The sequence below is a fragment of the Ictalurus furcatus genome, chromosome 11 (genome assembly GCF_023375685.1).
Source record: "Ictalurus furcatus strain D&B chromosome 11, Billie_1.0, whole genome shotgun sequence".
In the NCBI taxonomy this organism is placed as follows: domain Eukaryota; kingdom Metazoa; phylum Chordata; class Actinopteri; order Siluriformes; family Ictaluridae; genus Ictalurus; species Ictalurus furcatus.
The window spans coordinates 12098286-12125577 of record NC_071265.1 but is presented as its reverse complement, the minus strand read 5'-3'; the positions used below and the strand labels follow the sequence as shown (position 1 = coordinate 12125577).

Sequence of the window (27292 nt, the reverse complement as noted above, 5' to 3'; positions counted from 1 at the left end):
ATACTGTTTATTTGTGGGGTTTTTTGCTGCCTCCTTTTTGAGCCTGACAGTCCATCACAGTCAGAATCACCGTTTCCTTTCAGTTTTATGTTTCCTTTCATTATATCTACAGAAAGTCAAATGGGTTTGAAACGCCTTTTTAAATAATGATTGGATTTTTGGATGAGCTTTTCTTTTCATGTAGACTTTCATTTACATTTTCATCCTTTTCCCCTTTGTAGTTAAAATGAAGAGAAAAACCCCAAAGGACATAATGTCCTTCTTTAGTAAGAAAAATAAAGACCATTGGTCAGTCAAGACTGGAGAGAGAATATGCTACAGAATACAGCTTTTATGAATACATGATAATGTTACAGATAATCATAAACACATTTTCAGATGACTGCCTAAGTTAATTTGTGGATATGTTTGGTTTGTGTTATATTGTGCCTAGATGTGCAACTGTATACCTATATGTGTCAAATAGTTTACAGATGCCGAAAAATGCCTAGATGTGCTTATATTGCTAAAAATGTTATCATTATTGATCATTATCACACTACAATACAAAATTATTTGTCAAATAAATTAAACATGAACCATTCATTTGAGTTGAAATTGTTTTATTAGCTTACTTCTAGGAGATCTATGATGTAGGTGTCTAATGTCTAGGTGGAACCATGCCATTCATATGGGATAGGCTTCTTGGCTCTGGAGCAATGCACTTTCCCATCTGCCAACAATTTTTGCTGGTGGTGAGGGTCATGTTGCTTAATCCTCTCTCAGTTTTCTCCACAGACACATCAGTCATCAGGGTATAAGTGCTGACTGTGTAAATGATCGCTTTTAATTCTTCCCCAGCGATTGTTAGCAGTACCTGGAGTAGGGAAGTTGTGATAAGCCTGGAGTCTTGAGGTTGTGTAACTGACACCCCGGGAAGATCTTTGGGACCTCAGCTTCCAGGTGGCTTCATGAGACCTTTTTCTTTGGCATTCCACCTTTGGTCAGTAGTCCTTCACTCCTATGTAATCTTTCTCTATCCTGGAGCCCACCTTGACCAGCTGTTTGACAGTCATTACTGTCCCTCTTAGGCAGCCGGCAACACTAGGATTGATGTTAGGAATGCGGCTTACCAATTCCACTTCTGCAATATCTGTATTCCACTTCAAGCAGAGAGTGTGGTAATCATAGGCAAAATCTCTCTTCTTCTGCCCTGGCTGTTGTACCAGCATCCTGAGCTTGTTTTCCACCTCTGCTAAGTAGTCCTCTAAAAGAAAAGCCATCATGAAGGTGTCCAAGTCTTCCAGTGATTGATTTTAGCTGTTTCTGCCTTCCAACCACTCAGTGCAGGTCCTCTCAACACTGTGTTCAGGGTTGAAATGAGTTTGGCATTTGGTAAGGGCTGAATCTCGAGGAAGTTCTCACACTGCTCCAGGAAGATGAGGATTCAGCAGGATCACCGAAGGAGAGGAAGTCTAGGTGTAGATGAGGTTTCACACAGAATGAGGAAGCACCAGACAAGACATGAGAGGGTAAGGTGGTGGTTGTTTGGGTGTGTATGGGTTGGCTTACTGTGTATGTACTGCTCAGATTTGTGGGAGGTGGAACACAGGCTTTAGAGTTATGATGGGATATTGGACAGTGTATAGTGGGAATATGAGTGGTAGACGACAAATGACGAGCTCATTGGAGCAGTTGTGCTGCACGCAGGGGCAAACGACATCAGGCTACGACAAACTGAGGTTCTGAAGAGGGACTTCGCCAGCCTGATCGAGACGGTACGAGGCAGATCACCCACCGCGAAGATCATCGTCTCTGGACCTCTTACCACATACAGACGTGGAGCTGAAAAGTTCAGTAGATTTCTTGCTTTAAATGACTGGTTAGTTTCTCGGTGTAATGAACAGAATCTGCTGTTTGTTAATAACTGGAATCTGTTCTTGGAGCGTCCTAGGTTGTTTCGTCCTGATGTCCTGCACCCCAGCAGCCTCGGAGCGGAACTGCTGTCAGACAACATCTCCAAGATGCTACACACCAAGTGACTGCCTACTGTACATATTCCTACAATAACAACATTAATCATAAGAAATGTTCAATTAATAGTTCAACACCTGTAGTACATACTATGGAGACTGTGTCTGTTCCCCGAGCTATACAATACATAGAAAATTTCGGAAAGTTTGTTTTAGTAACCTAATTAACATAAAATTAGATCACACTGAATGCACATCCAGCACCTTTAATCTGAAGTTAGGACTATTGAACATTAGATCTCTTGCGTCTAAGGCTCTTATTGTTAACTAAATCATTACTGATCAGGAATGTAATTTAATGTGTTTAACGGAAACTTGGATTAAACCAAACGAGTACATAGCATCAAATGAAGCCAGTCCTCCTGGATACAGTTATATACATCAGCCTCATTCAACTGGTAGAGGAAGAGGTGTTGGTCTCATCCATAGTCAAAATCTAGGCGTCACACAAAAACCTAGTTATACATTTAATTCTTTTGAAATTCTTTATACCAGCATAACTTATGTAGCCACAAAAAATAAGTCAATTCCTCTAATTATTATTTACAGACCCCCAGGGCAATATACTGAATTTCTTAGTGAATTTGCAGACTTTATCTCAAACCTGGTTGTTTCTGTAGATAAAGCATTAATTGTCGGTGATTTTAATATTCATTTTGATAACCCGGAAGACCCTCTGAGAACAGCGGTTGTGTCTATCTTAGATTCAGTAGGGGTCAATCAGAATGTAATCGGACCTACTCATAATGGTGGTCACACTCTTGACCTCATACTAACATACGGAATAAATATAGAACATATTGTAATTTTTCCACAGTCTGAAGTTGTCTCAGGCCATTATCTTATCTTGTTCATAATACATATTGATCATAATATTTCCACCTCGCCTCGCTACTGCGTAAAACGTACTTTCACATCAGCTACTGCACCGAGCTTCATAAATAACCTCGCAGAGACATCATTTAGATTTGGATCACCGTCTGATCCGATAAAACTCGATCAGGCGACTGAATGTGTAGGGTCAACACTATGCTACACGCTAGATAGAGTGGCTCCACTCAAAAGAAAATTAATTAGAGAGAAAAAACTAGCACCCTGGTATACCAATCAAACATGTACCTTAAAACAGACCACTCGACAATTAGAACGTAAATGGTGTCAAACCAAATTGGTAGTATTTCAAACATGGAAGGAGAGTCTACTGAACTATAGAAAATCTCTTAGTGATGCTAGAAAAGTCTATCTCTCCACCTTAATAGGAGATAACAAAAACAATTCTAGATTTCAATTCAACACAGTAGCAAAATTAACTAGGAATAAAACCACTACAGAAAGAAGCACTCAATCACAATCATTACATAGCAGTGAAGATTTCATGAAATTTTTCATTCGTAAGATTGAAAATATTTGATGTGAAATTCGGGCTATTAAATTAAAACCAGACAGTATTATAACTAACCCTGTAGATGATAATATAGCAATATCAGATCAATGTTTAGAATGTTTTACTCCCCTTAGAGAGACCGAAATAGCTTCATTAATCTCTTCAGCGAAATCATCAGCTTGAATACTAGATCCTGTACCTACATGTTTCTTTAAACAGATTTGTCCTGGAGTAATTGAACCACTTCTAAATATAATCAAGTCTTCCCTTAGCACTGGCTATGTACCTAAATCACTTAAATTAGCAGTTATTAAACCCCTGATTAAAAAACCTGACCTTGACCCCTCTCAACTGTCCAGCTATAGACTTATATCAAATCTCCCCTTCATCTCCAAGATCTTAGAAAAGGTTGTAGCACAGCAGCTATGCTCATACTTGCATAGGAACAACATTCATGAAATGTATCAGTCAGGATTTAGACCTCATCATAGCACAGAGATAGCATTAGTTAAAGTAGTAAATGACCTATTACTGGCCTCTGATCAGGGTTGTGTCTCGCTGCTTGTGTTGCTTGACCTTAGTGCAACTTTTGATACTATAGATCATACTATTCTCCTTGATAGATTAGAAAATGTTGTTGGCATTAAGGGAACAGTCCTCTCCTGGCTCAGGTCCTATTTGACCGATCGTTATCAGTTCGTAGATGTAAATGGAGACTTCTCCACGCATACTGAGGTTAAATTTGGTGTTCCACAAGGTTCTGTTTTAGGCCCACTGCTTTTTACTTTATATATGCTACCTCTAGGTCAAATTATTCGTAAACATGGAATTAGCTTCCACTGTTATGCTGATGATACACAGTTGTATGTTTCAGCGAAGCCAGAGGACAGACAGCTTGTGTAAAGGACATTAGACGTTGGATGCTAACTAACTTCCTTTTACTTAATTCTGATAAGACAGAAGTACTTGTATTAGGACCACGTGTAGCTAGAAGTAAGCTTTCTGATCACATAGTTACTCTGGATGGTCTTTCTATTTCATCATATGCAGCAGTAAAAGACCTTGGTGTGATTATTGACTCCAGCCTATCATTTGATACTCATGTAGATAATATTACTAGGATAGCCTTCTTTTATCTCAGAAATATTTCTAAGATAAGAAATATATTGTCACTACATGATGCAGAAATATTAGTTCATGCATTCGTCACCTCTGGACAGGATTACTGTAATGCCTTACTGTCTGGATGTTCCAGTAGGAGCATAAACAAACTCCAGTTAATCCAGTATGCAGCTGCTAGAGTCCTAACTAGAGCCAGAAGATACGACCATATCACCCCGATCTTATCAACACTGCATTGGCTCCCACTGAAATCTCGCATTGATTATAAAATACTGTTATTAACCTATAAATCAGTAAATGGTCTCACGCCACAGTATCTAAGCGACCTTTTGGTTTTCTATGATCCGCCACCCCTGCTTAGATCAAAAGATGCAGGCTATTTGATGGTACCTCAAATAGCGAAGGCTACAGCAGGGGGAAGAGCTTTCTCTTATAGAGCCACACAGTTATGGAACAGTCTTCCAATTAGTGTTCGGGACTCAGACACAGTCTCAGTGTTTAAGTCTAGGCTTAAAATGTATTTGTTTACTCAAGCCTGCCCTGACTAGACTGTCTGTTATGCTAAGCACAGTCCTAATAATTTTTTTCTCTCCCTCTCTCCTTCTGTCGAGCCACACACAATTTTATGGAGATACTAGAAATCATGATCCTCTCTGCTCTCCGGACCTGCCTGATCCGTTTCGGATGTCCTCCCTCTGGATGGAGCTCTCATCTTCTCCAATTCCAGATTGCTGGGACTACGGCTGCTTCTTAGGCCAAACAGACTTCATATAAATCCTATCTGTTGTTACCCAGATGAGGATGGGTTCCCTTCTGAGTCTGGTTCCTCTCAAGGTTTCTTCCTCTTAACATCTTAGGGAGTTTTTCCTTGCTACCATTGCCACTCAGTGGCTTGCTCAGTTGGGATAAATTCACACCTTTAATATCTATATACCGTGTTGATATTTCTGTAAAGCTGCTTTGAGACAATGTCTATTGTAAAAAGCACTATACAAATAAAATTGAATTGAATTGAATTGCTTTGGTGTGAGTATGTACAGTAGACTATAAAGTGCAGGTATACTGGTTTACCTAACCTTCTTAATCTGACCCTCCCACTTAACATCACTTCTGAAGAAATTATCTACAACCACCCTCTCAAGTTTTTCCCTAGGATTTCTGTAATTAATCCTGCAGCACCACCAAGCTAACCTCTACTGCTTCCCTTAAAGCAGCTTCCCTATTAAGAGTGCTGTAAATTGATTGTTTTTGAACCACATGTCAACTTGTGTTTTTAATGCCAATAAATCACCCTTTACTTGTTCAAATTCTGTCTGCATTATTTGAATAATACATACATCAGTAGTAGGTACATCATTATCATCATCATCATAGATATACAGAGAACTAAGTATTAATGTTATTTCAGCAGTGGGATTGAGCCTATCCACAAACAGGCCTGCCGTAAAATCCACTGCTTTGTCCAGAGTATTACCCTCAGCATTCCCATCACCAGTGTTAACAACATTGTGCTTTTTAGTGAATTCCAATTTTTTGTAATACCACACTGAGCACCCATACGGGTCACCACTCTATAACAACTCACCCTTGAGAGGTACTGGTTACAATTAAATCTGGATTCTAATGGTGTGCTGTTAAGAGCAATTAACAGACAAACCTGAAATATGTCTCACGTCTATGTTGAAGTAGTTTTGTGATTCCACATATTTTGAGGATTAACATGCACTTGATGTCACTAAAATACCCATAATGCATTTCTGTACACTGAGTTTAGGGTATTGTCATCCCCCATAATGCAATTCTCCTCACTGAGCCAATAGTTTTGTCTATGACATAGTTGCGTTAGTTTGGTGAACCTGCTGGGTTCTACTACTGATTTCTCAATATGTTTGTATGGGGAAATTTCATCAGGATATTTCATCGGGAATCGCACACATCTCCCAAGAATTCTGATCAATCTGAGGTATGAGCCGTGTCTGTGAGTCAAACGGTGCAGGACTAGTTAGTTATTTAAATAAAGGCAAATATTTCCTATGGAGATTCTATATCTAAAATAGTTTCTCTGGTTGCCTGTTTTCTTTTCTAGACCAGCGATTCCCAAACTGGAGTGCAAGCCTAGACCGACTGCTGGGGGTGTGCAAGCATATGTTTGTAATGGCAGAAAACTATTCTAATTATTTGTCTCTTTATTACATTCACGTATTTAATTGAAGAACACTTCATGTCAATGTTTTATTGAGAAATAAATTTTACATTGCCAGCATTACTAAAAATTACTGATGCTTTCTTCTCATGATTAGTCTGTATCACATAGTTCTGCCTTTTTCATATTAGGTGCCAAGTGAGAATTCGTTTGTTAGCTTACTACTGTACACACATCAAAATGGACACCTGGTTAAAAATCGGCACCTTAAATAAATCAAGGGACTGTAGGGCTAAGCCATCTACATTGGCATCTTCTGTCGAGATGAGCACCTACCACGGCCCAAACAGAGGATAATAAACAGGGTGAAGAGGCAGGAACAAAGAAACCCAACAGAGATATGCAGGTCAAGAGAAATAGGCCTACATTTGAGAGCGAGAAACTATCAAGTAAGAAACACAAATACAGTGACAGTTATATTGGTTTTGGGTTTGCATGGATTGGCGATACAGAAAGTCCAAACCTGCAATGTGTAGTCTGTGGTGAAGTTTTAGCCAACAGCAGTCTCAAGAACTCATATGTGGTCCACCACTGACAATCAAAACATAGTCACATAGTGGCGTGTCGCATTGACTTAATTTCTACTGACGTCCTCAGCCAGCTAATAAGCAGAGTAAAAAAAAAAAAAACAGCTAATTTTTCCCACAGCAAGTTGATGAATCTGCTGATGTAGCAAATCTGTCTAATCTTCTGGTGTATGTCCATTATTTATTTGAGAACATAATCCTTGAAGATTTTTTGTTTTGCTGTCCCCTTGCCACACGTTTCACAGAGGAAGATATTTATAATTTGATGGACAACTTTTTCAAGTGAACTAAATTGATTGGGTGTGCTGCATTAGTTTTTTTTTATGTCATTCCTCCAATCCCACACCTCTAAGTTCAAGAGCAAAAACAATTGCTGGAGTTATAATCTGATGGGAGACAACATACTTTATATATATATATATATATATATATATATATATATATATATATATATATATATAAAATAATAAAATAAAATAAAAATTACTGGTGGATTTCTGGGCTTCAGCAATGGTGGTGTATCCAGGCTTGTCAAAGTGAGCCCTGCAAGTATTGATGCCCTTTGCAACCACATACTTTGCAAGGCAGGTTTTTCTGCACTGAGATTGTTGAAAACCAAACATCGACAAAGGCTAGATGCCAAAAATGATTTGAGGGTAAAACGGTCATCCATTACCACAAATTTTGATGATAATTTGCAAACATGGAGGCCCATCTTTCTCACTCAAAGAAGGTAGGCAGCAACAATAATTTTTATTTATAACCAAAAAGTATTCTGATGTTTTCTGACACAGTGAAAATTTGTTTTCAGTTATTGCAGTTAAAATATGATGTTTAAACGAGATAGGGTGGTGGGGGTGCTTGACAGTTGTCAAACACTAGAAGGTGGTGCACACTCCAAAAAGGTTTGGGAACCACTGTTCTACAGGTTGGACTTTGAAACTCACAGGTAAGTTATTCCCCATAACAGGTTCTTTGACAGGTAATTCATCAACAACAACAACAGGTTCATCCATGGGTAAGTCATGAACAACCGGGGAGTCCTTCTCAGGTAAGTAATCTACAGTTCCTTGGGTTACAATCAGAATGGTTTTAGGTAACTGAGAACCTACATTTGTGTTATCATGCTGTTTCATACATTCATCCACATTGTCACATGTGGGCCTTAGACAATAGACCTCTTCCTCCTCGGAATCAGGCAAGTTTAACCTTACGTTACGTCAATTATCAAAACCAGTTCATCCCAGAGGAAAAGAAAATTAGAAAAGAGCTCTCAAAAACATCTCATGTATTTCTCCTAGACAAAAATGAGGTCTGTGTGAAACCAAAATGAGATTATGGCTTATTTCTCCTGTTTCATAATTTTTTCTCCTGGAGAAAAAGCATCACAAAATCTCAAAGTAGCCTCCTTTTAAGTTTCAAAATAGATCTCATCAAGCTCTCAAATAATTCTCAGATTGTCTCAAGTTTGGTGCATCTTTTTGATCTCAAGCAGAGAAACCAGAGAGCTCTCTCTATGATCTCAATCTATTCTCATCCCAGTCTAATTTGTGCATCTCATGGTGAGCTCAGACAGCACAAATAAAGATCTCCAACACTTTCTCATCCAAACTTAATGGTTTCTTTAAAAAAAATCATAAAGAAACTCAAATACATGGTCCTTATTGTAATGTATTTTATATGCTTGTCCATGACAAAAACAAACTTCCAAGACATTTTAAATATGTTTTGATATTTACATGATGAAAATTGGGGTTACATAATGCAGACAAAAGCAAATATAAATATTTTTCACTGGATATTTCAACATCAATAATCTAACAATATTATTTGCTCTTAAATAGGACATAGACATTGGGGAAACAGCTTATTAATAACGAGGATGATAATCAGTTAGAGTCTATCATTAATATCACTCAGCTCCAAGTGTCTTTCAGTTTCAGAAAATTATCACTTTCTTGTAATGCAGCCATTTAGACAAGGAAGACAGTATTTTAGCTGTATCAAAGCAAACCTGCCAAAATCTCAGAACTGACTCATAACTGGTGTAAATGTAATATATTCAGGAAGACAAGGTATTCCTTCAGTGCAATAGTCATCTGGCCTCCACTTTGATTCTAGAAACCAAAAGAAGAAAAATGTTGTAATACGTTTTATAGATTTGTTGTCAGTCATGTACACAAAATGTTGAAAAGCAGCATTGGTAAGTTTGTGGCTCACTAGTCTCCTTGTGGTTATTTCCATAGTAATTCTGTAAGTCTAAACACATTACCAATTACTAGACATCAAGGTGTCGGAGTTACCTGAGCTGCCATTTAAAGCTTTGTAAACCAATTCAAGTACAAGTGCAAGTCTCACATCAGTAAGTAGTGTTTTGTTAACACTATTAACACTACAACTGATCACAATTTAAAGCTCTATAACATGGTATTTCTTACATTGCCACTATATGAATAGACCAGATGCTATCTTTGAAACAACTGAATATTTATTATACAGTTATATGAATACAGTGCAAATGACATTATGGTAGCCCAGTAAGCATGTCAGCCAGCTGTGCAGACACACCTGGATGTGGATACAGCACCTTCCTACACATTTCAGCTGTCAGATAAGTGTGCTGCTTTCCAAGCCCTCTCCAGCCAATTCTTTGTTTATACAGTCAACCAAAATAGTCAGTGCTGACATTGGAAGCAGTCTGAGGGAATAATTTACAGTATACCATATTCATTTTCCCAATTACTATGGAACCAAAATTCTTTGTGTAGATAATTGATCACGCTTCATTACTCTATGGAGTTAGATGGGTTACATTTTTGAATAGTTGTTACCTGCATTCTCCACTCCTTGTGTGTCTAGCTAAAAATTGAGATAAATAATACAGTAACCATACTTCAACCATAATGCATATTTCAACTGGATGTGCAAAATATTAGGAAGACCTCAATATAACTCAGTACAGTTCAACAGCACCACAAATTAGTCTACAAAATTATACTGCATTATTATTATTCAAGTGTACTTAATAAATTGGCAAGTATATTCTTAGTAAACTGTCATTTCAAACAAAAAACAATTTCTTAGTTATATAAAAGTATTTATCAATGTTGTCAGAAGCAAAGCAGCTGCTGAAATTTGGCTGGGAGACGAACATAATAACAGCTGTCCATATAACAGCAAAAACATCGAAAATCTTCTCACCTTTCTTCTGTATCATTTGCAAGTACTTTGCTGGCACTTGACTTTTCTCCTCCAGCGTGAGTCATACCTCTGTGCCATTTTCAAATTTAGGAAGCATCAATTTCCCTGAAATAATGTCAACAGACACAAATAACCTCTCTGAGTACAAATAAGCATTTCAAAACTGAATCAAAAATCAATCATATAATCAAAATCAAAATGCCTCTCTCTCTTTCAGTTACATTACATTTCCAACTGCAACTACTTCATGGACCATACTATAGTATATGATTTAATCCTATTTTCACATACAGACAGGCTACAAAGGAAAAACCATCTTAAAGTGTCTCAGTAAGGTGTTGGGCCACCACATGCTGCTAGAACAGCTACAGTGCTCCTTGACATTGATTCTCCAAGTCTCTGAACTCAACTGGAGGGATGAACACCATTCTTCCAAGTGTTTTGATTGTGATGATGTAGACGGAGAGCACTGTCTAACACATCAGTCCAAAATCTCCCATAGGTGTTCAACTGGGTTGGGATCTGGTGACTGTGAACTCATCAAACCATTCAGTGAGGGCAATAGGGGCATTGTCATCCTGGAAGAGACCACTCCCATCAGGAGAGAAATGTTTCATCGTAGGATAAAGGTGATCACTCGGAGCAACTTTGTATTGATTTGCAGTAGCTTCTTCCTCTAAGGGGACAAGAGGACCCAAAACATGCCAACTCCCCAGGAACAGCGGACCCCTGTTATTGGGGTGCAGCATTCATGCCTATCTTTTTCTCTTGGTGTATGCCACAGATGACCTCAACCACTTGAGAATATGGAGAGGGATGGCTCATCTGACCGTATTACTTTTTTCCACATCTTAATAGAGCAGTGTCTTTCTATCACTCTCTATGCAGGTCTTTTGGTTTCACTTCAGAGAATTGGAGAATCTATGCCAAGGCCCACTGAAACTGTTCTGGTGGCCTGTGGTGCCTAAAACCTCGCTAAGACACTAAATGTTGGTTTTTCCTTAAATTAGCTAGGTTGTGTAATAAAGACTTACCCCACTACCATTGAACACACATGTAACTTCTATGGAAGAGCAATATTTATGCTTGACTGGTGTCAGAAATGGAGCTGCAATGATGGTGACACTAGAGATGACAGAAAAGGCACACTGTTACACAATTAATACAGACCAGTTGGTTTTACAACTTTTTGCATATACTAGTGTTACAGTAATTGGACAATTATACATTTGTCCAACTTTTCCTATTTAAAAAACTGATGATGAAGATGAAGCATATAATCATAATTTTTTTTTTTTTAAAAATCAGTTGTAACATTTATGATAATAGATAGTTGGCATACTTCAACACTGGAAGTGTGCACTGATTTCACATAAAAAAGCACAGAAAAACAGCATTAGAAATGTTACAGGCATATCATAATCAATAATTTACTAGCCAAAAACCAGCAAGAGGCCAAGGTCCAGTTTATTAAACCACAGTGGCATTTTGAGAATGAAGAATTCCTGGCTGAACACCTGTAACAGTGTGAATAAACAATTTTGATAAACCTAATATAAAGAGTATAGAACAAAAATGCCATTATTAGTTAACTATATTAACCTTTTATTTTTATAACAATTTTATTGGGGTATATAGCCGATTCATATATCATATTTTCACCCATTCAAACTTCACAATAATAGATTTTTCCTACTTCTGAGTACAATCAGCATAACTACATTTGATTACTTTTAATGAATTATTAACTCTTTGGTAAAAGTAATCCACTAAAAGTTTATCCACTTACTGCTCTCAGAGGTTGCTCAAATTTCCGCAAAAATATCTGTGAACTGTCACTCAACATTAGGACATTTCATTGGACAAGAGCACTCTCCAATGAACTGTTACTCAGCATTAGGACATTTCATTGGACAAGGACGCTGTCCATTACACATGCTGCATTGTGATTGGTTAATTTAAAAGGTGGGCTGATTAAAGTACGAGGAGTACAGGGAGAGCGAAAGCGGCCAGAAGGAAGGGAGGAGAGAAACACCAGCTGGTAAAAGAAGGTAAGTTAAGTCTTTGCTAAGTTTAATTTTGTAATAAGATAGCCCCTGATGTAAGACAGACATCGCCATCTTGTGTAACTAACCGACTGAATTTCAGCTAGCAGCAAGCTAGTGTTAATATGTTCACTGAGAACTTATTAACATAAGCATACAAAAAAAATCAGCTATTTACAACTTCAGACAAAATGCTGTGATTTAAAGACGAAATGTCCATTTTAAGCTCATGTTAGCTAAAATTCATGCTGTGCTAAAGTAAACTAATTTGTTCAGTAGCATGTTAGCTAGAAAGCTAACATTTTTGTGGGGAAATGGGTGTAAAAATAAAAACAAAAAAGGTCCACAGGGAGAAGTAAACCTTGAGCCTTGAACTTTAACATGTTAGATTTTACTCAAAAGAAGTATCTACTCTCTACATCACAGCTTAAATCATTTTCGGTAGATTTAATCTTAGGGCTAAGCGCTAGTTAGTTGTCTTCACTTTAAACTGTATAGCTGAAGCGCTGTTTAACGATTTAATTTAATTAAACTACATAACAGATTTATAACTATGTGTAAAGATAAGGAGAAAGAAACATTACTTGCATTGAGTTGGTGCCCAGCTCTGCTGCTCCACTCAGATGAGGCTGTGAGGGAGAGAATGAACTCCAGCGGGAAGATGATGTTTTCTCTCAGCTCCGTAAAATAAAACGTATTTATTAAACGCGATTTCGACCACATGTTAGCAACGAAGGGATTGCGACTTCAGAATTTTTTATTCAGGTATATAAAATAAACATTTTTACACGTCATGGAAATGCCTAGAGTATAATCTATTTAACAATCCATTCATATATAACACAAACATGCCAGTTCAAGATATAGCCTATACAATGAAATCCAACGTGGTTTAGGGACAATATCTGCGCATGCGCGTCCGTAGCTTCGTATGTTTTGGTTTCGTATGTGCAGTTTCGAAAGCAAAAGATTGAGTATTCCCGTAAAAAAATGAAGAAAAAAATAAAAATCTTAGTGAACAATCACATCTAGATATATTTCTTTGAAATTACACAGCAGTAACGTCATTAATCAATTTTTTTTCCGCATAATTTCAAAGTAATATAGCGTTTCCAGAATGTTAACATTGTTCAAGCTTCTTTTCTACGTATATTCGACGTCGATGATTTTTTTTCGTCATTACCAAGCCTCTTTTCGACTAACTGTAGCTTTCATTTCAACGGCGGGGTTCGCTTGACTTCATCGAAAGCGCATTTGTGTTTGCTGTCCATGTAAACGTAGTCATTGTCATTTCCAAATCGGTGAAAATGGGTTGTGTGGGTACTGAAGGTGTCCCCTTTGCAGACTCTTTATGTTAATAAAATGTGAACACCTTTTTTATGTTCATTTTTTTTGTATGAAGTTAAAAGTGCAATTCTTACTGTGAAATCTCCAAATGTCAAAATCACAGCATGAATTTTTCTTGGTTGTTCCTTGAAGTATTGGTGTCTTAATTTGGTATTTTGGAGGTATATTTGAGCATGTTTATCAATTATTGAGTGTTCTAAAGTGGTTCAATTTAGCAAAGTGTCACAAATTCTGAGATGTAATGAAATGATAAAATTAACCTAGAACTGCTGTTTTTTTTTTTCATTTATATGTGCTGTACTTTTATGTATTTCACAGAATGGAATGCCAGGCAGGAAATTTAAAAAAAAAAAAAAAAGAGATGCCCAAAAGATCACGCGTCCCACCGAAGAAGATGAGATTTTATGAACCAGGCTCCAGCTCACCCAAAGATGACTAGGATGGTAACTGAATCACTGTCATTTTACTGCACATATTTTAATTTTGTTATTTCTGTAAATAAATCTTTCTTGTTCTTTCCTAATCTTATTTTGGATGATATTATGATAACAAAAATCTAAAATGGTATTTAGTTTCTAGGGTTATGGCCTAGTGTACTCTACCTGGTTGTCACAGCCCGGTCCGATCAGAACTCAAATTCCCAAGATGCAACACTAGCTTCTCATGCACGCATGCACTCACCATCCCCAGAGTTCTGATCAGTCACACCTGGCACTAATCACACACACTCACCGCTAGTATTTAGGGAAGCCATTCACCCAGTTTATACACGAAGTATACGCTCAGTAGCTCCTTTCTCTGCGTTACCAAGCCGTTCTAGTTTGTTTGTTTATCGTGAGCCTCGACCCTTGTTTTCTGTCTCGACTACGCTTTCTGCCTATCCCCGTTTGTATTGTTCGCCCGATCGCTTGACCCTTGTTTACCCTACGACTACGTTTCTTGAACTTCCCGATTCTACGCTCTACCCCCGCCACCCGCTCCTGCTTCCGTGCCGTTTCGAGGTTTGTGACAGAGTACTTCGCCTTCTAATGGAAGCAGCGGGAGATCGTTGGCCGCAAGCCATCGAGGGACATGGCCGGATGATTAGTGAACATGATCACCGTTTCGCCCACCTGACTAAGCAGGTAGCTCAGCTAAACCAAGCCGCGCAGCTTTCTACGGCGCCAACCCCACGCTTACCTTCCACTCCAGCGCCGGAGAAGTATGATGGAGATCCGGCACGCTGTCGAGGTTTTTTACTCCAGTGCTCCCTGTTTTTTTCCACGTACCCAGACATGACGGAGAATCAGAAGATAATCCACTTCATGGAACTTTTAACCGGGAGAGCTCTCCTCTGGGCTACCACGGAATGGGAACAGGAGGGGAACGGTATCAGCACGTATGAGCAGCTGACATCCCGCTTCCGCACTGTATTCGATCACTCTCCAGACAACCGGGAGACTGGGGAGGACTTATTGTCCTTGGTGCAGGGATCACGTCGTGTGGCAGATTATGCTCTTGAATTTCGTACTGTGGCCGCTAGGAGCGGATGGAATCGACCCGCTCTAAAAGCTATGTTTCGCCGGGGATTAAATGCTGACATCGTAACGGAGCTGGCGTGCCGCGATGATCAGCTGACCCTTGACTCACTCATCAGCGTAGCTATCCGCCTGGATCGTCTACTACGGAGCCGCCGCTCCCTACGCAGCGAGGCGGAAGCACCGGCATCTGAGAGCCCTAGTGAACCCATGCAGCTGGGGCAGACCCGGGTGAGCATGCGGGAGAGAGAACGACGGCGCCGTGAACGTTGTTGTTTCTACTGCGGCGAGAGGGGCCACTTCGTGCAACAATGCCCTCTCAAACAGCGCTCTACCCGAGGGGGAACCAAAACTGCCAGACAACCTCAGCCAGGGGTAAGTTTAGAACCCATTGCCCAGTACTCAGTCCAGTCTGCATTCGTATTACCTGTTATATTGGGGTACTCAAGTGTTTCCTGTATTTTAGAGGCGCTGATCGACTCTGGAGCGGCGGGGAACTTCATTAACCAAGAGACCATACTCCAATATAACATCCCCGTTCGTCCTCTCAGCACCCCCCGCCATGTCCAAGCCATTGATGGGGCCTCCATTGGAGATGGCTTAATCACCCACTGTACCGAACCTATTAATCTCTGCACCAGCGCTCTTCATCAGGAGAAGATTACGTTCCATGTCATTGTGACAGCCCGGCATCCAGTGGTTCTCGGTCTTCCTTGGCTCGAACATCACAATCCACAAATTTCCTGGAATCAAAGGGAGATCACTAGCTGGTCAGCTCACTGCATCAATCACTGTCTTCAAGTCCCTGTGATCTCCTTAGCATCCACATCCATTGAGAGCCCGGACAAGGCAGACAACGTTCTGATCCCCAGTGTTTACCACGACCCCATTGAAGTATTCAGTAAGAAGAAGGCTAGCGGACTACCTCCTCATCGTGAGTACGACTGCGCAATCGATTTGCTCCCAGGCACTACACCACCGCGAGGGAGAGTCTATTCATTAACGGTCACCGAGCAAAGGGCCATGGAGGAGTACATTCAGGAGGCGTTGCACCAAGGGTATATATGACCATCTACTTCTCCAGCATCCGCGGGGTTTTTCTTCGTGGAGAAGAAGGGAGGAGGTTTACGACCATGCATCGACTACCGAGGACTAAACCAGTGCTGCGTCAAGTACCGTTACCCACTACCTCTAGTACCAGCCGCTCTGGAACAATTACGCACTGCCACCATCTTCACGAAACTGGACTTACGCAGTGCATACAACTTGGTCCGGATTCAAGAGGGAGATGAATGGAAGACTGGGTTCAGCACAACTTCAGGCCACTATGAGTATCAGGTCATGCCGTATGGGCTCTCTAACGCTCCCTCGGTGTTCCAACGTCTGATTAACGACGTGTTACGTGACATGCTGGGACACCATGTGATCGCCTACATCGACGACATTCTGATATATTCTGACTCCCGGGAGGAACATGTTCACCCAGTCCGCCAAGTTCTACAACGACTGCTCCGTCACCAGTTATATGTTAAAGCTGAGAAATGCGAATTCCATAGAACCACCATTGCGTTTCTGGGATACGTCATCAGCCCCAAGGGGATCTCCATGGACCAGGAAAAGGTCCAGGCAGTAGTAGGCTGGCCCACACCCTCGATGATCAAGGAACTACAGAGGTTCCTGGGGTTTGCGAACTTCTACAGAAGGTTTATCAGAAATTTCAGTGCCATTGCCAACCCCCTCACGTCCCTGCTAAAGGGGAAACCCAGACATCTATCATGGAATTCAACTGCCCAATCCGCCTTCGACAAACTCAAGAAAGCCTTCACTACTGCACCCATCATCAAACATCCGGATCCATCCAGACCGTTTATAGTGGAGGTGGATGCGTCAAAGACCGGGGTAGGAGCCATTCTATCCCAACGATTTGGAGAGAAGCCAAAGCTCCATCCGGTAGCATTCTTCTCGCGAAAGCTTTCCCGCGCTGAGAGAAACTACGATGTGGGAAATCGTGAACTCTTGGCAGTTAAGTTAGCGCTGGAGGAGTGGAGACACTGGTTAGAGGGGACTACACATCCATTTGTCATCTTCACAGACCACAAGAACCTGGAGTACCTTCGCACTGCAAAGCGACTCACACCCCGCCAGGCCCGATGGGCCCTATTCTTCACCAGGTTCCATTTCACTTTATCCTACAGACCCGGGTCCAAAAACACAAAGGCTGATGCTCTGTCTCATCTCGACCACACAGAACGTGTCAACGAGCATGAAGAGTACATCATTCATCCTTCATGTATTATCAACACGCTAGAGTGGGATCTGGACCATGAGCTAGAGCAGATTCCCCAGTCACAAGTACCCGTAAAGTGTCCTTTGAACAAACTGTTTGTACCCGAGGAGTACCGCCAAGAACTCATCATCTGGGCACACACGGTACTCGGCACAGGGCATCCAGGGACACAACGCGCACACCATCTCCTAGAAGAGAAGTACTGGTGGCCCAATATGGAGGGAGATATACACAAGGTGGTGACGTCCTGTTCATGTTGCACACAGAATAAGGTACCTCGGACCCTCCCAGCTGGGAGGCTCAAGCCCTTACCTATACCTGAACGCCCATGGTCACACATATCCGTAGACTTCATAACAGACCTGCCTAGATCCCAAGGAAATACCACAGTTCTAGTCACAGTGGACCGGTTCTCCAAGTCCGTACGTTTCATTCCATTACCCGCTCTCCCCACTGCATTCGGGACAGCCAAACTTCTATTCCAGCATGTGTTCAGATATTTCGGCATTCCGGAAGAGATTGTCAGTGACAGGGGCCCGCAGTTTACTTCCAGAGTGTGGTCCAGCTTCATGACCAATATGGGAGTGACCGTGAATCTCACCTCCGGATATCACCCACAAGCCAATGGACAAGTGGAACGAATCAATCAGGAATTGGGGCGATTCCTCCGTACTTTCTGTGCCAATAACCCAGAGGATTGGAGCAAGTTTTTGCCATGGGCCGATTACGCCCAGAACTCACTATGTCATTCGGCTACCAATCTCACCCCTTTCCAGTGCGTGCTAGGTTACCAACCTCCACTGTTCCCGTGGAATGCAACTCCCACCGCAGCTCCGGCCGTTGACCACTGGTTCGAACGTAGCGAGCGTGTCTGGGCTGATACCCACCGACGCCTGAAAGAGACCACAGACATGTACAAGCACAAAGCAGATCGCCGCTGCAAAGAACACCCTAATTACCAACCAGGCGATCGGGTGTGGTTGTCCACAAAGGACTTGAGACAAGCTCATAGTTGTAAAAAACTAACGCCAAGATACACTGGGCCATTCAAGATCCTCAAGCGAGTCAATGAAGTCACCTACCGTCTGGAACTGCCACGACACAGCCGCATCTCCCCCTCATTCCACGTATCACGTCTCAAACCTGTCGTCAACGGTCCACTAGCCACCGAAGTACCAGCTGAAACTCCTCCGACCCCTCTGGAAATTGATGGACAACCGGCTTACCGTGTCAAGAACATTCTCAAATCTAGACACAGGAGGGGCAAGCTGGAGTATTTGGTCGAGTGGGAGGGTTATGGACCTGAGGAACAGTGCTGGGTTCCCAAGCAGGATATACTGGATCCACAGCTTACTTTCACGCAACTCATCCTCATCTCCCTGGTCCACGACCCCGGGGGAGGCCAAGAAAGAACTCTGCTCCCAGAGTGAGCCCTTTGGGGGGGGGGGTTCTGTCACAGCCCGGTCCGATCAGAACTCAAATTCCCAAGATGCAACACTCGCTTCTCATGCACGCATGCGCTCACCATCCTCGGAGTTCTGATCAGTCACACCTGGCACTAATCACACACACTCACCGCTAGTATTTAGGGAAGTCATTCACCCAGTTTATACGCGAAGTATACGCTCAGTAGCTCCTTTCTCTGCGTTACCAAGCCGTTCTAGTTTGTTTGTTTATCTTGAGCCTCGACCCTTGTTTTCTGTCTCGACTATGCTTTCTGCCTATCCCCGTTTGTATTGTTCGCCCGATCGCTTGACCCTTGTTTACCCTACGACTACGTTTCTTGAACTTCCCGATTCTACGCTCTACCCCCGCCGCCCGCTCCTGCTTCCGTGCCGTTTGGAGGTTTGTGACACTGGTGGCCTAAATTAATTATAAATATAGTAAAAAGCTACTTGATTTGCAACATATTAAATCATTTTAACCTTATTATTAAATACTGAAATAAAACAGGCCTAGAACCAACCACTGTGCACCTGCCCATAATCATATCATTTTCTGTCCAACTCCATAGTCATTTTGTCAACACAGAAGTGATGATGGAGAGCAGGAGACTGAACAGAGGTTGAGCACTGAGTATTTTTAATGTTATTGTGGTCACTATCACGTGATTTCTATGAGGCATGGGACGATCCGAATACCAGAGTAATTAATTTAACAACACTCACTCACCTCCTGGGCCGATACCATTGTTCATTGTGATATTTAACTTTGGACATTGAGATGTCATTATGCATTGCCCAAAACTATTCTGAGTAGTTTATTCATTTATGAATGGAGATATTGTAGTATGTTTAATTAAAGATATGATATCTTAGTACTTGTTTACTCACAAATTCTTTACTCTGTCTTCATTTACAGGTCTTTTTGTATTTTTGACATTTGAAGATGGATACACTGCAAAAATTTTTAAGGTCTGTGATGTTCTAACCAAAGATGATAAACCCATTACTTGCTTCAGAGATCTGAAACCAGGTGATGTAGTACTAGCAAGATGGTCTGACAACAAGTTCTACAATGCCACAGTGGACTACCCTGGAACAGCTGACAAGACAGTGGATGCCAAGAAGGGCTCAAAGAAGGACATTAAAAAAAGAGATGCAGCTGCTCAGAGATTCTATAATCTCCAATCATTGCCTCAAACCGTTCAGTCCACCTCTGCACAGCAATACCAAAAATCTGTGGAGCGCAGCGTCATTAACCCTCCACCTACCCAGTCATCTCCACCTCCTGGGCCACAGTACCAGTCTCCACCTCCTGGGCCAGAATACCAGCCTCTATACATCCAGCCTCTCCACCACTATCCAACCACTCCTCCACCTCTTTGCTACAGCCATCCTCCGTATCACCAGCTTCACACTGTACAGCTTTGGCCTCCAGACCAATTGCAACACCTGCCTGTTTTGGTGGATTTGGATCAGCAACAGAAATCAACAACCCCAAATAACACAACAGCAAAAGAAAGCTTTCTTAGAATGTTGTACAGTCCCACTATACCCAAGAGATCATCTGATCTTCATACTGAAGAGAGTCAGGCTAGTACATCTGAATTTGAGAGTTCATCAAGCTCAGGCTCATCTGCAGATACTTGTATCATTGAGCGTGATCCACTACCAGAATATGGCGAACCATGTATGAGAACTGAATTAAGAGAAGGCAGAGCATGGAAGCCATGCAAGGCATGTCAGTCAGAGGTGGCAAAATTAATTGAGGAGAAGGGGAAACTGGACGATGTGCTGTGTAGTATCAGTAAGTACTTTTTTCCTGTTGTGTATTTATGTCGCTTCAAGATTTCATTGTTCCTTTATCACCTTTTGTCTTTGCACAATTCACCTAAGGAACCTGAAGTGCTACTCAATACACCCAAGCACTATAAAATTAGTAATAATGAATAATTGTGGAACATTTGATTGTAATTATGTTTTATTTATTTATTTTTTATTTAGCTTTACTAAATTTTGTGCCATAAATTATTTATGGACATTTGGGAGTTACTGAGTGCTTAAGCTAAAAGTTAAAAGCCATAAACAAATAAACTACTTAGTAAATATATTTTATGTCATAAAAGCCTAGAATTTTATAGTTGTTCCTTCCTTTTCTTGATTTCTTAAACATTGCTGTATTCCTGTAAAGTAATAAGTCATCTTCTGTGTTACAGGTGGTGAACAACTTGAGACATTAAGGTGCTTTCTGGAGACAGTGGAACAGATACAACCTCAGGCTGCTGTTATGGCTACAAAAACCAGATCTGGGAAGCAAGAGCTGTATCCGGATAGTGGCCTCTTTCTGTCCTCTACCCGCTTGGCTGCAGTCCATGCAGAGGCAAGGAAGGACTGCCTTCGCTTATTCCATCTTCTTTTTGATGAATTCTTCAGTGCAGTAGAGTGCCAAAATGCAGTGGCATTTGGAAAACACAGAAAGGTGCCAGAAGGGAAAGCAGTCCTGGACAAGTCCAAAGTCGATGGGATTCTAAGTAAGTACATTGCTCATTTGGTGTGTGTGTGTGTGTGTGTGTGTGTGTGTGTGTGTGTGTGTGTGTGTGTGTGTGTGTGTGTGTGTGTGTGTGTGTGTGGGGGGGGGGGGGGGGGTAGGGGTATTCACCCATTTGGACTTTTTCATGTTTTATTTTACAACATTTTAACATTTACTTCACCATGCAGAATACTTGGCAGTTATTTAATAGTTGAAGCTCTTTACAAGGGATATTTTGTCAACAAAGCTTGAACTACTTTGAAGTACGGCTTAATATAACTTATTCAAACTAAAGAAGCACAAATTTCCCTCAGTTTTCTGTTTTATCACCTTTTGCCTCTTCCTCAATGTCATGGTGTTATCTGCCCAAATTTGGGTGTAGTTTCTGATAGAGGTGTGAATCTTCACTGGTCTCATGATTCGATACGATTACGGTTTTCCTGTCAATGATTCAATATCATGATGCGTCATCTCCTTAAATATTATTATTTTACCGCACATGGTTTTCATCAACAAATTCAAGCAGTCTGATATATATGAACTCCCTTTTTTATTTTATCCGCTCTAAAAAAGGCCACTTTCAGAATATAGCAAAGTCTGAACACAGCAGACAACAGGAATGCCATAAAACTGTTAAGGAGTTTAGATAGTATATAATTCCCTGAACTTTAGTTTCATGGTAGAGTGCAGGTATTAACCTTTTCCAGTGTTTCCCATTAATTATATAGACTATGGTGCCCCACCATGGTCTAATTTCCTCCGCTATAGTTTCATAATGTGTAAATATTTTTACTCTTCTCTCCAACATTGTATTTTGCGCAGTGGTGTCAGCGAAGCCTCTCTCCCTCCAAATGAATGAACAGCAGTGAACACATCAGCTGATACTGATGGGTCACTCGTTATTTCGTTGTTTTTGCTTCATAACTTATAAAACATCCTGCTGAAAAACGTCAGACAGGGATACATTCAGAAAGCTAGAGAAACAGAGAGGCGGACAGACATACAGGGGCCAGAGTAAGGGCTAATTTAGCATAGTCACATTTTTTTTCATCTTGCATTTGGTCTCCCTGTGCCATTTTAGCACGTAATAATTGTCAGTCGGATGAGCCATTACTACTACAAGGAAAAACATATATATGCCTGTCCAAGCCAAGATTGAAAGGTGATATAGCAGTTGTTTAAATTTTGTTTAGTGTAATGCAAGGTAGTGGTACCTTGCATTTGTTTGTGAGGGATTAATTAAATCAGACAAAACCCAAATATCACTTAATATACAGGATAGGCCACATTGCCTGCAGCTGTCAACTTCATTGAAAACCTTTCTGACACTGCACTTTCTGCTAATAAACTTCAGTCACACAAATGCAATAAACAAACTGCTCAAAATAGACAAAACAAAATAAGTAATCAATGTGGCAGAAACAGTTTGATTTACCAATATATGGAAAGGAGAGGAGCTTTGTGTGGTTTCAGAATCAACTGATGTTCAGAAATCATTTAGTAATTACAAGATACAACACTAAGGAAGTTAAAATGATCACAGTGCAAAAACTGGAACTTGACTATTTCCCTGGTAACAATTTAGTAATGATTTTCCAACACCACTGTTACTGTATGTAAGGAGGATTCATCTATAACTTGTGCTTTCTTTTATTCTTGCAGCCTACATTATGTGCTGTGGCACACTGGATGGATGGACACCAGTTGAGAAAACTAAGGTCAAAAAAGCCTTGATAAACAAATGCCGCATGAGGGCCACAAAGTATAAATTCTTGAATGTTTAACACCAGAGGGATGGACATTTGTTGAAAAAGTCCTCACATACAAATGTTGCATGAGGAACTTAAAGACTGTAAGTTGCCAAATATTGTATGTTGTACAGCTGTGCTGAACACTGTTCTAAATACATAATCATAGTGAGAAGATGCACATTTATAGTTCAGATTTTATAAATGATGAATGGGACAAGTTCTTGCTGTCTTACAAATTTTAACCTGTTATTACACAGCTAACTAAAATACTACATTGTGATTGTTGTTTTTATTATTATTATTATTATTATTATTTCACACTCGAAACCATGAGGGTGTAGCATACTGCAAAACTCAAGTATATTTGTATCATTTCTATCTCTCAGTTCTTCAGCTCTCAATTTACCAATCTATGTACACTACCAGTCAAAAGTTTGGACACATTTTCTCATTCAAGTGAAGGGGAAATCGTGTCCAACCTTCTGACTGGTAGTGAATCAATCATCTATTGTCACAAGCTAGTGAGGGTGGCTAGAGTGTGCTGCTGTTCCCTCACTCGCGCTCAAAGTGATATTACGAGATGAGCTAGACCAGGACTAGCTTGTTCGGGATAGCCAGTACCTGTTATTGTACCTTAAATACAATCTGAAGAGATCTCCATTGTCTCATTTTTTTGTCAAGGTTATAGCCCTGTCATTGTGGGGGGGATCAGTAATATGCAGGGCATTGCTCTGTGTTGTTGTGTAGGGTAAACTTGGCCATTTTAATAAAGAGTTCATTTGTTTCAGCATTTGTGAAATTGTCCTTGCATGGGGAAGTGTGTATATATAGTAACAGGAGAAGTGTATGTATGCGCGCGCGCGTGTGTGTGTGTGTGTGTGTGTGTGTGTGTGTGTGTGTGTGTGTCAAATGCATGCCTCACATACATTTCCATAGTAGCTCTAGTACTGCTCATTTTCTTCTCCTAAGTTCAAGAAATGAGCCATCAATGAGACTGAGCAAGGTATCTCCCTCAAGTCTCAACTATGACTCCTGCTGCTAATTGCTCGTCTCACCTATTTCTCCTAGTGAATTTTAGGAGCATCATATGAGAAAGAGGTCAGACAACATTGAAACTAAAATGAGGCTGAAATGAGAATCACAATTTTGTCTCCTGAGCTGTAGAAGAGTAACCATTGAGCAATAAAATTTTCCTCTGGGATCTCTCTTCCCCTTCTGCACAGTTATTTTTTTAAAATAATTTTTAAAAAAAATTTAACACAGCAATGCGTGGCCTGCAGCAAAAAAAATAAAACAGTGCTGGGAGCAAAAACCTGTGCAAAGATTGTCCGAGTAAAAGCCCCGCAGTTCGCCTTGCCTGCCTCTTCTCCTATACCCTGGTGGATAGGACTTGAAAAGGGCTCTGCACTCCAAGCATTCAGTGATGCTGTACATCTGGCTGAACTCTTTACGGTAGTGCTGAGAGAAACTCTTCCAGTTGGCCACACCTTAAAGTGTGAAGACAAAATACATGAAAGATAAGATCAATCTTTCAGCCTATGCTATTTTCAGTAGATGCCCGACTACAACTTCACTAAACACTATTTATTGCATGCCTTCCATCCAGTAACTGTGGTGAGCTTTGAATTTCTAATCAGAAATAAAATAAACAATAAATCCAGTTTTGACTACCTTTTAATAGTGTGATAGCAGAGGTGGGTAGAATATCCAAAAACTGTACTCAAGTAAAAGTACAAGTTCTTATAGAAATAATTACTCAAGTAAAAGCAATAATCTTTATAGTTATTGGAGTGAGAGTAAAAAAGTATCTGATGAAAAAACTAGAAATATGATGGTATAGTTTTTCCCCTTAAGAAAAATGTATATTGTAGGGAGTTAGCTCGGGGGAAGGGCAGAGCACAGACCCACAAGAGACAGATTGCAGTCACAATGGGTGTTTTTATTTCTCTTAGTGTGAGCTGTCCGTCGTGAGGGGGCGAGGGTGTGTGAGTGCGTGGGGTTTCGTGGGGGGTGTGGCTGTCGGGTGACCTTCTCGAGGGCGTGTCGGGGTTCCCGAGACGAGGGCGTGGGTCTCCCGTGCCGTCATCCACCGGTGCGTGCGATCTCACCACCCGGCGGTCTCGTCCGCGCTCGCACCTTCGGGGAGAGAAGGAGAGAGAGAGAGAGAGAGAGATTGATTAGCGGTCGGAGTGAATCAATCTTGCCGTCGTGCTCAATGTTAGCGCGCCTGTATGCCGCTGAAGAGCTCGCACGGAGTCTGTCTCTTCGCCGTCGTTTCCTCTTCTCTCGTACGGCCGGAAGCGCGTCCTTTTATCCTCTTCCTTCATCGCCTGAGTGGTGGAATTTTCCCGACGAATTCCCCAATCGCCGGCCGGTGTAGCGTCAACGGTCCCGCCCCACCGTGACGGTCCTTCCGGCTGATGGTGTGTTTGGCCCGAGGCTGTCCGCTTCGTGCCAGTGCGGCAGTTGGGGAAGGAGCGACTTTCTTATTATGCGCGCCGGCTGTCGGTCCGTCGCGACAGTATATACCTAAAATATTTACAAATGGTTCAGGACTATATACTATTAAACCATGATATTTTCTGACACTGTTATTGTACCATGAAAATCACGTACCATTGCAACCCTGAGTAGTACAAGTTTACAAGTCAGTTACTTGTAGAACTCTTCACATTTCCTCACTGAAGTTATGATTCTGATTTAGCTGTAACTGCTGGCTTGTTCCTATCATCCATCAGTCTCCATGTTTGGAAGAGACCCTTAAAACAATCAAAGTATTACCAGACAGAACAGATCACTTTACATGCAAACCAATATGCCAAACAACTGTGTGAGATTTTGTTTTTGTTGTTGTCAAGATGTCTGACTTCTGTTTGAAGAAGTGAGAGTCGATGTGGGATCTTGTCTTTTTGCTGTGTCACAAATCCTCTGCACTTTCAATGCAGGGCTATCTCGAATGCAGGACTCAGCTACAAACCTCTTTTCTCCTGAGTTGTAGATGCTGTGCTCCTGCTGTATGCTCAGACCCACTACACAATCAACAATTATCATGAAAATGATTGAGAAATTATCAGTTGATTTGGAACTTTGACAATTCAGTAATTTATTGTTCTCAACCTCAAATCTCTAATCACAATATTTAAACATAGCTTTAAGACAATGAGAGACATTGCTATTGTCTAACAGAACTAGTTCTTCAAGATTCAGTTACCTGTGTCTTTATTCATGACATTCTCAATATGTACAGTGCATCTGGAAAGTATTCTCAGCGCTTCACTTTTTCCACATTTTGTTATGTTACAGCCTTATTCCAAAATGGATTAAATTCATTATTTTCCTCAAAATTCTACAAACAATACCCCATAATGACAACATGAAAGAAGTTTGTTTGAATTCTTTGCAAATTCATTAAAAATAAAAAACAAAAGCACATTTTCTAATGTATTCTGTGCAGGTTGCCAGCTTGAGCATGGCAAGAGCATTCCGTTTTCTGGTTGGAACCGCTGGTCGGTGGCAACTTGCAATGGGTGCAGCCCAAGACCAGCCCATTTTTTTTTCGTGGTGGAAGTACTTCTATGAAGTGAAAGTTCAGTTCTTACACTATAAAAAAATGCTAGGTTATTTTTTCTACCCAAATGCTGGGGTGAGCCTTTTGGGTCATTTAATAGGGTTATTTTCTCAGTCTTGGGTAGTTTTGTGTAACCCAACCGCTGGGTTAGTGGATGGGTCACTGACAGTTGAATCATTGCACCCCACCCCCACCCTGATGCATCAGCCCAGCTCCTTGGGTCAATATAAACAGAACAGACAGACTTTCAAGGAGAGGTGTGACTTATAGTTCTCCATGTAGTCTGAGATTCAGGATTTTCCCTTCATTTTAATCAGATCCAAAATAACAAGTATCTTGCTAATTGAGTAGTCTTA

General features: G+C 40.9%; 1 protein-coding gene and 1 long non-coding RNA gene across 3 annotated transcripts; one reads left to right on the top strand and one right to left on the bottom strand.

Annotated features, from left to right (window-relative positions):
• Nucleotides 1–8906: 8906 nt before the first annotated feature.
• On the bottom strand, nucleotides 8907–12612 carry LOC128615074 (uncharacterized). Of its 2 annotated transcripts, XR_008387146.1 has the most exons (4): nucleotides 12239–12612; nucleotides 11484–11574; nucleotides 9817–10554; nucleotides 8907–9365 (listed from the first exon to the last, which is right to left on the bottom strand). It is a non-coding gene; the product is annotated as an uncharacterized LOC128615074 (long non-coding RNA). The 2 variants fall into 2 exon arrangements; XR_008387145.1 differs by having other exon boundaries at nucleotides 8907–10554.
• A 1007-nt stretch (nucleotides 12613–13619) lies between these two features.
• On the top strand, nucleotides 13620–24844 carry LOC128615073 (uncharacterized). The gene is made up of 4 exons (XM_053636920.1): nucleotides 13620–14284; nucleotides 20007–20894; nucleotides 21304–21618; nucleotides 23280–24844. The coding sequence occupies exons 2-4, from the start codon at nucleotides 20621–20623 to the stop codon at nucleotides 23399–23401; spliced, it is 711 nt and encodes a 236-aa protein (XP_053492895.1). The 5' UTR covers nucleotides 13620–14284; nucleotides 20007–20620; the 3' UTR covers nucleotides 23402–24844.
• The last annotated feature ends 2448 nt before the right edge of the window (nucleotides 24845–27292 follow it).

Coding starts and splice junctions, on each gene's coding strand:
- LOC128615073 (XM_053636920.1), top strand. CDS start 20,621: ATGTTGTACAGTCCCACTATACCCAAGAGATCATCTGATCTTCATACT. Junction 20,895..21,303: donor CGATGTGCTGTGTAGTATCA/GTAAGTACTTTT, acceptor TCTGTGTTACAG/GTGGTGAACAACTTGAGACA. Junction 21,619..23,279: donor CAAAGTCGATGGGATTCTAA/GTAAGTACATTG, acceptor TTATTCTTGCAG/CCTACATTATGTGCTGTGGC.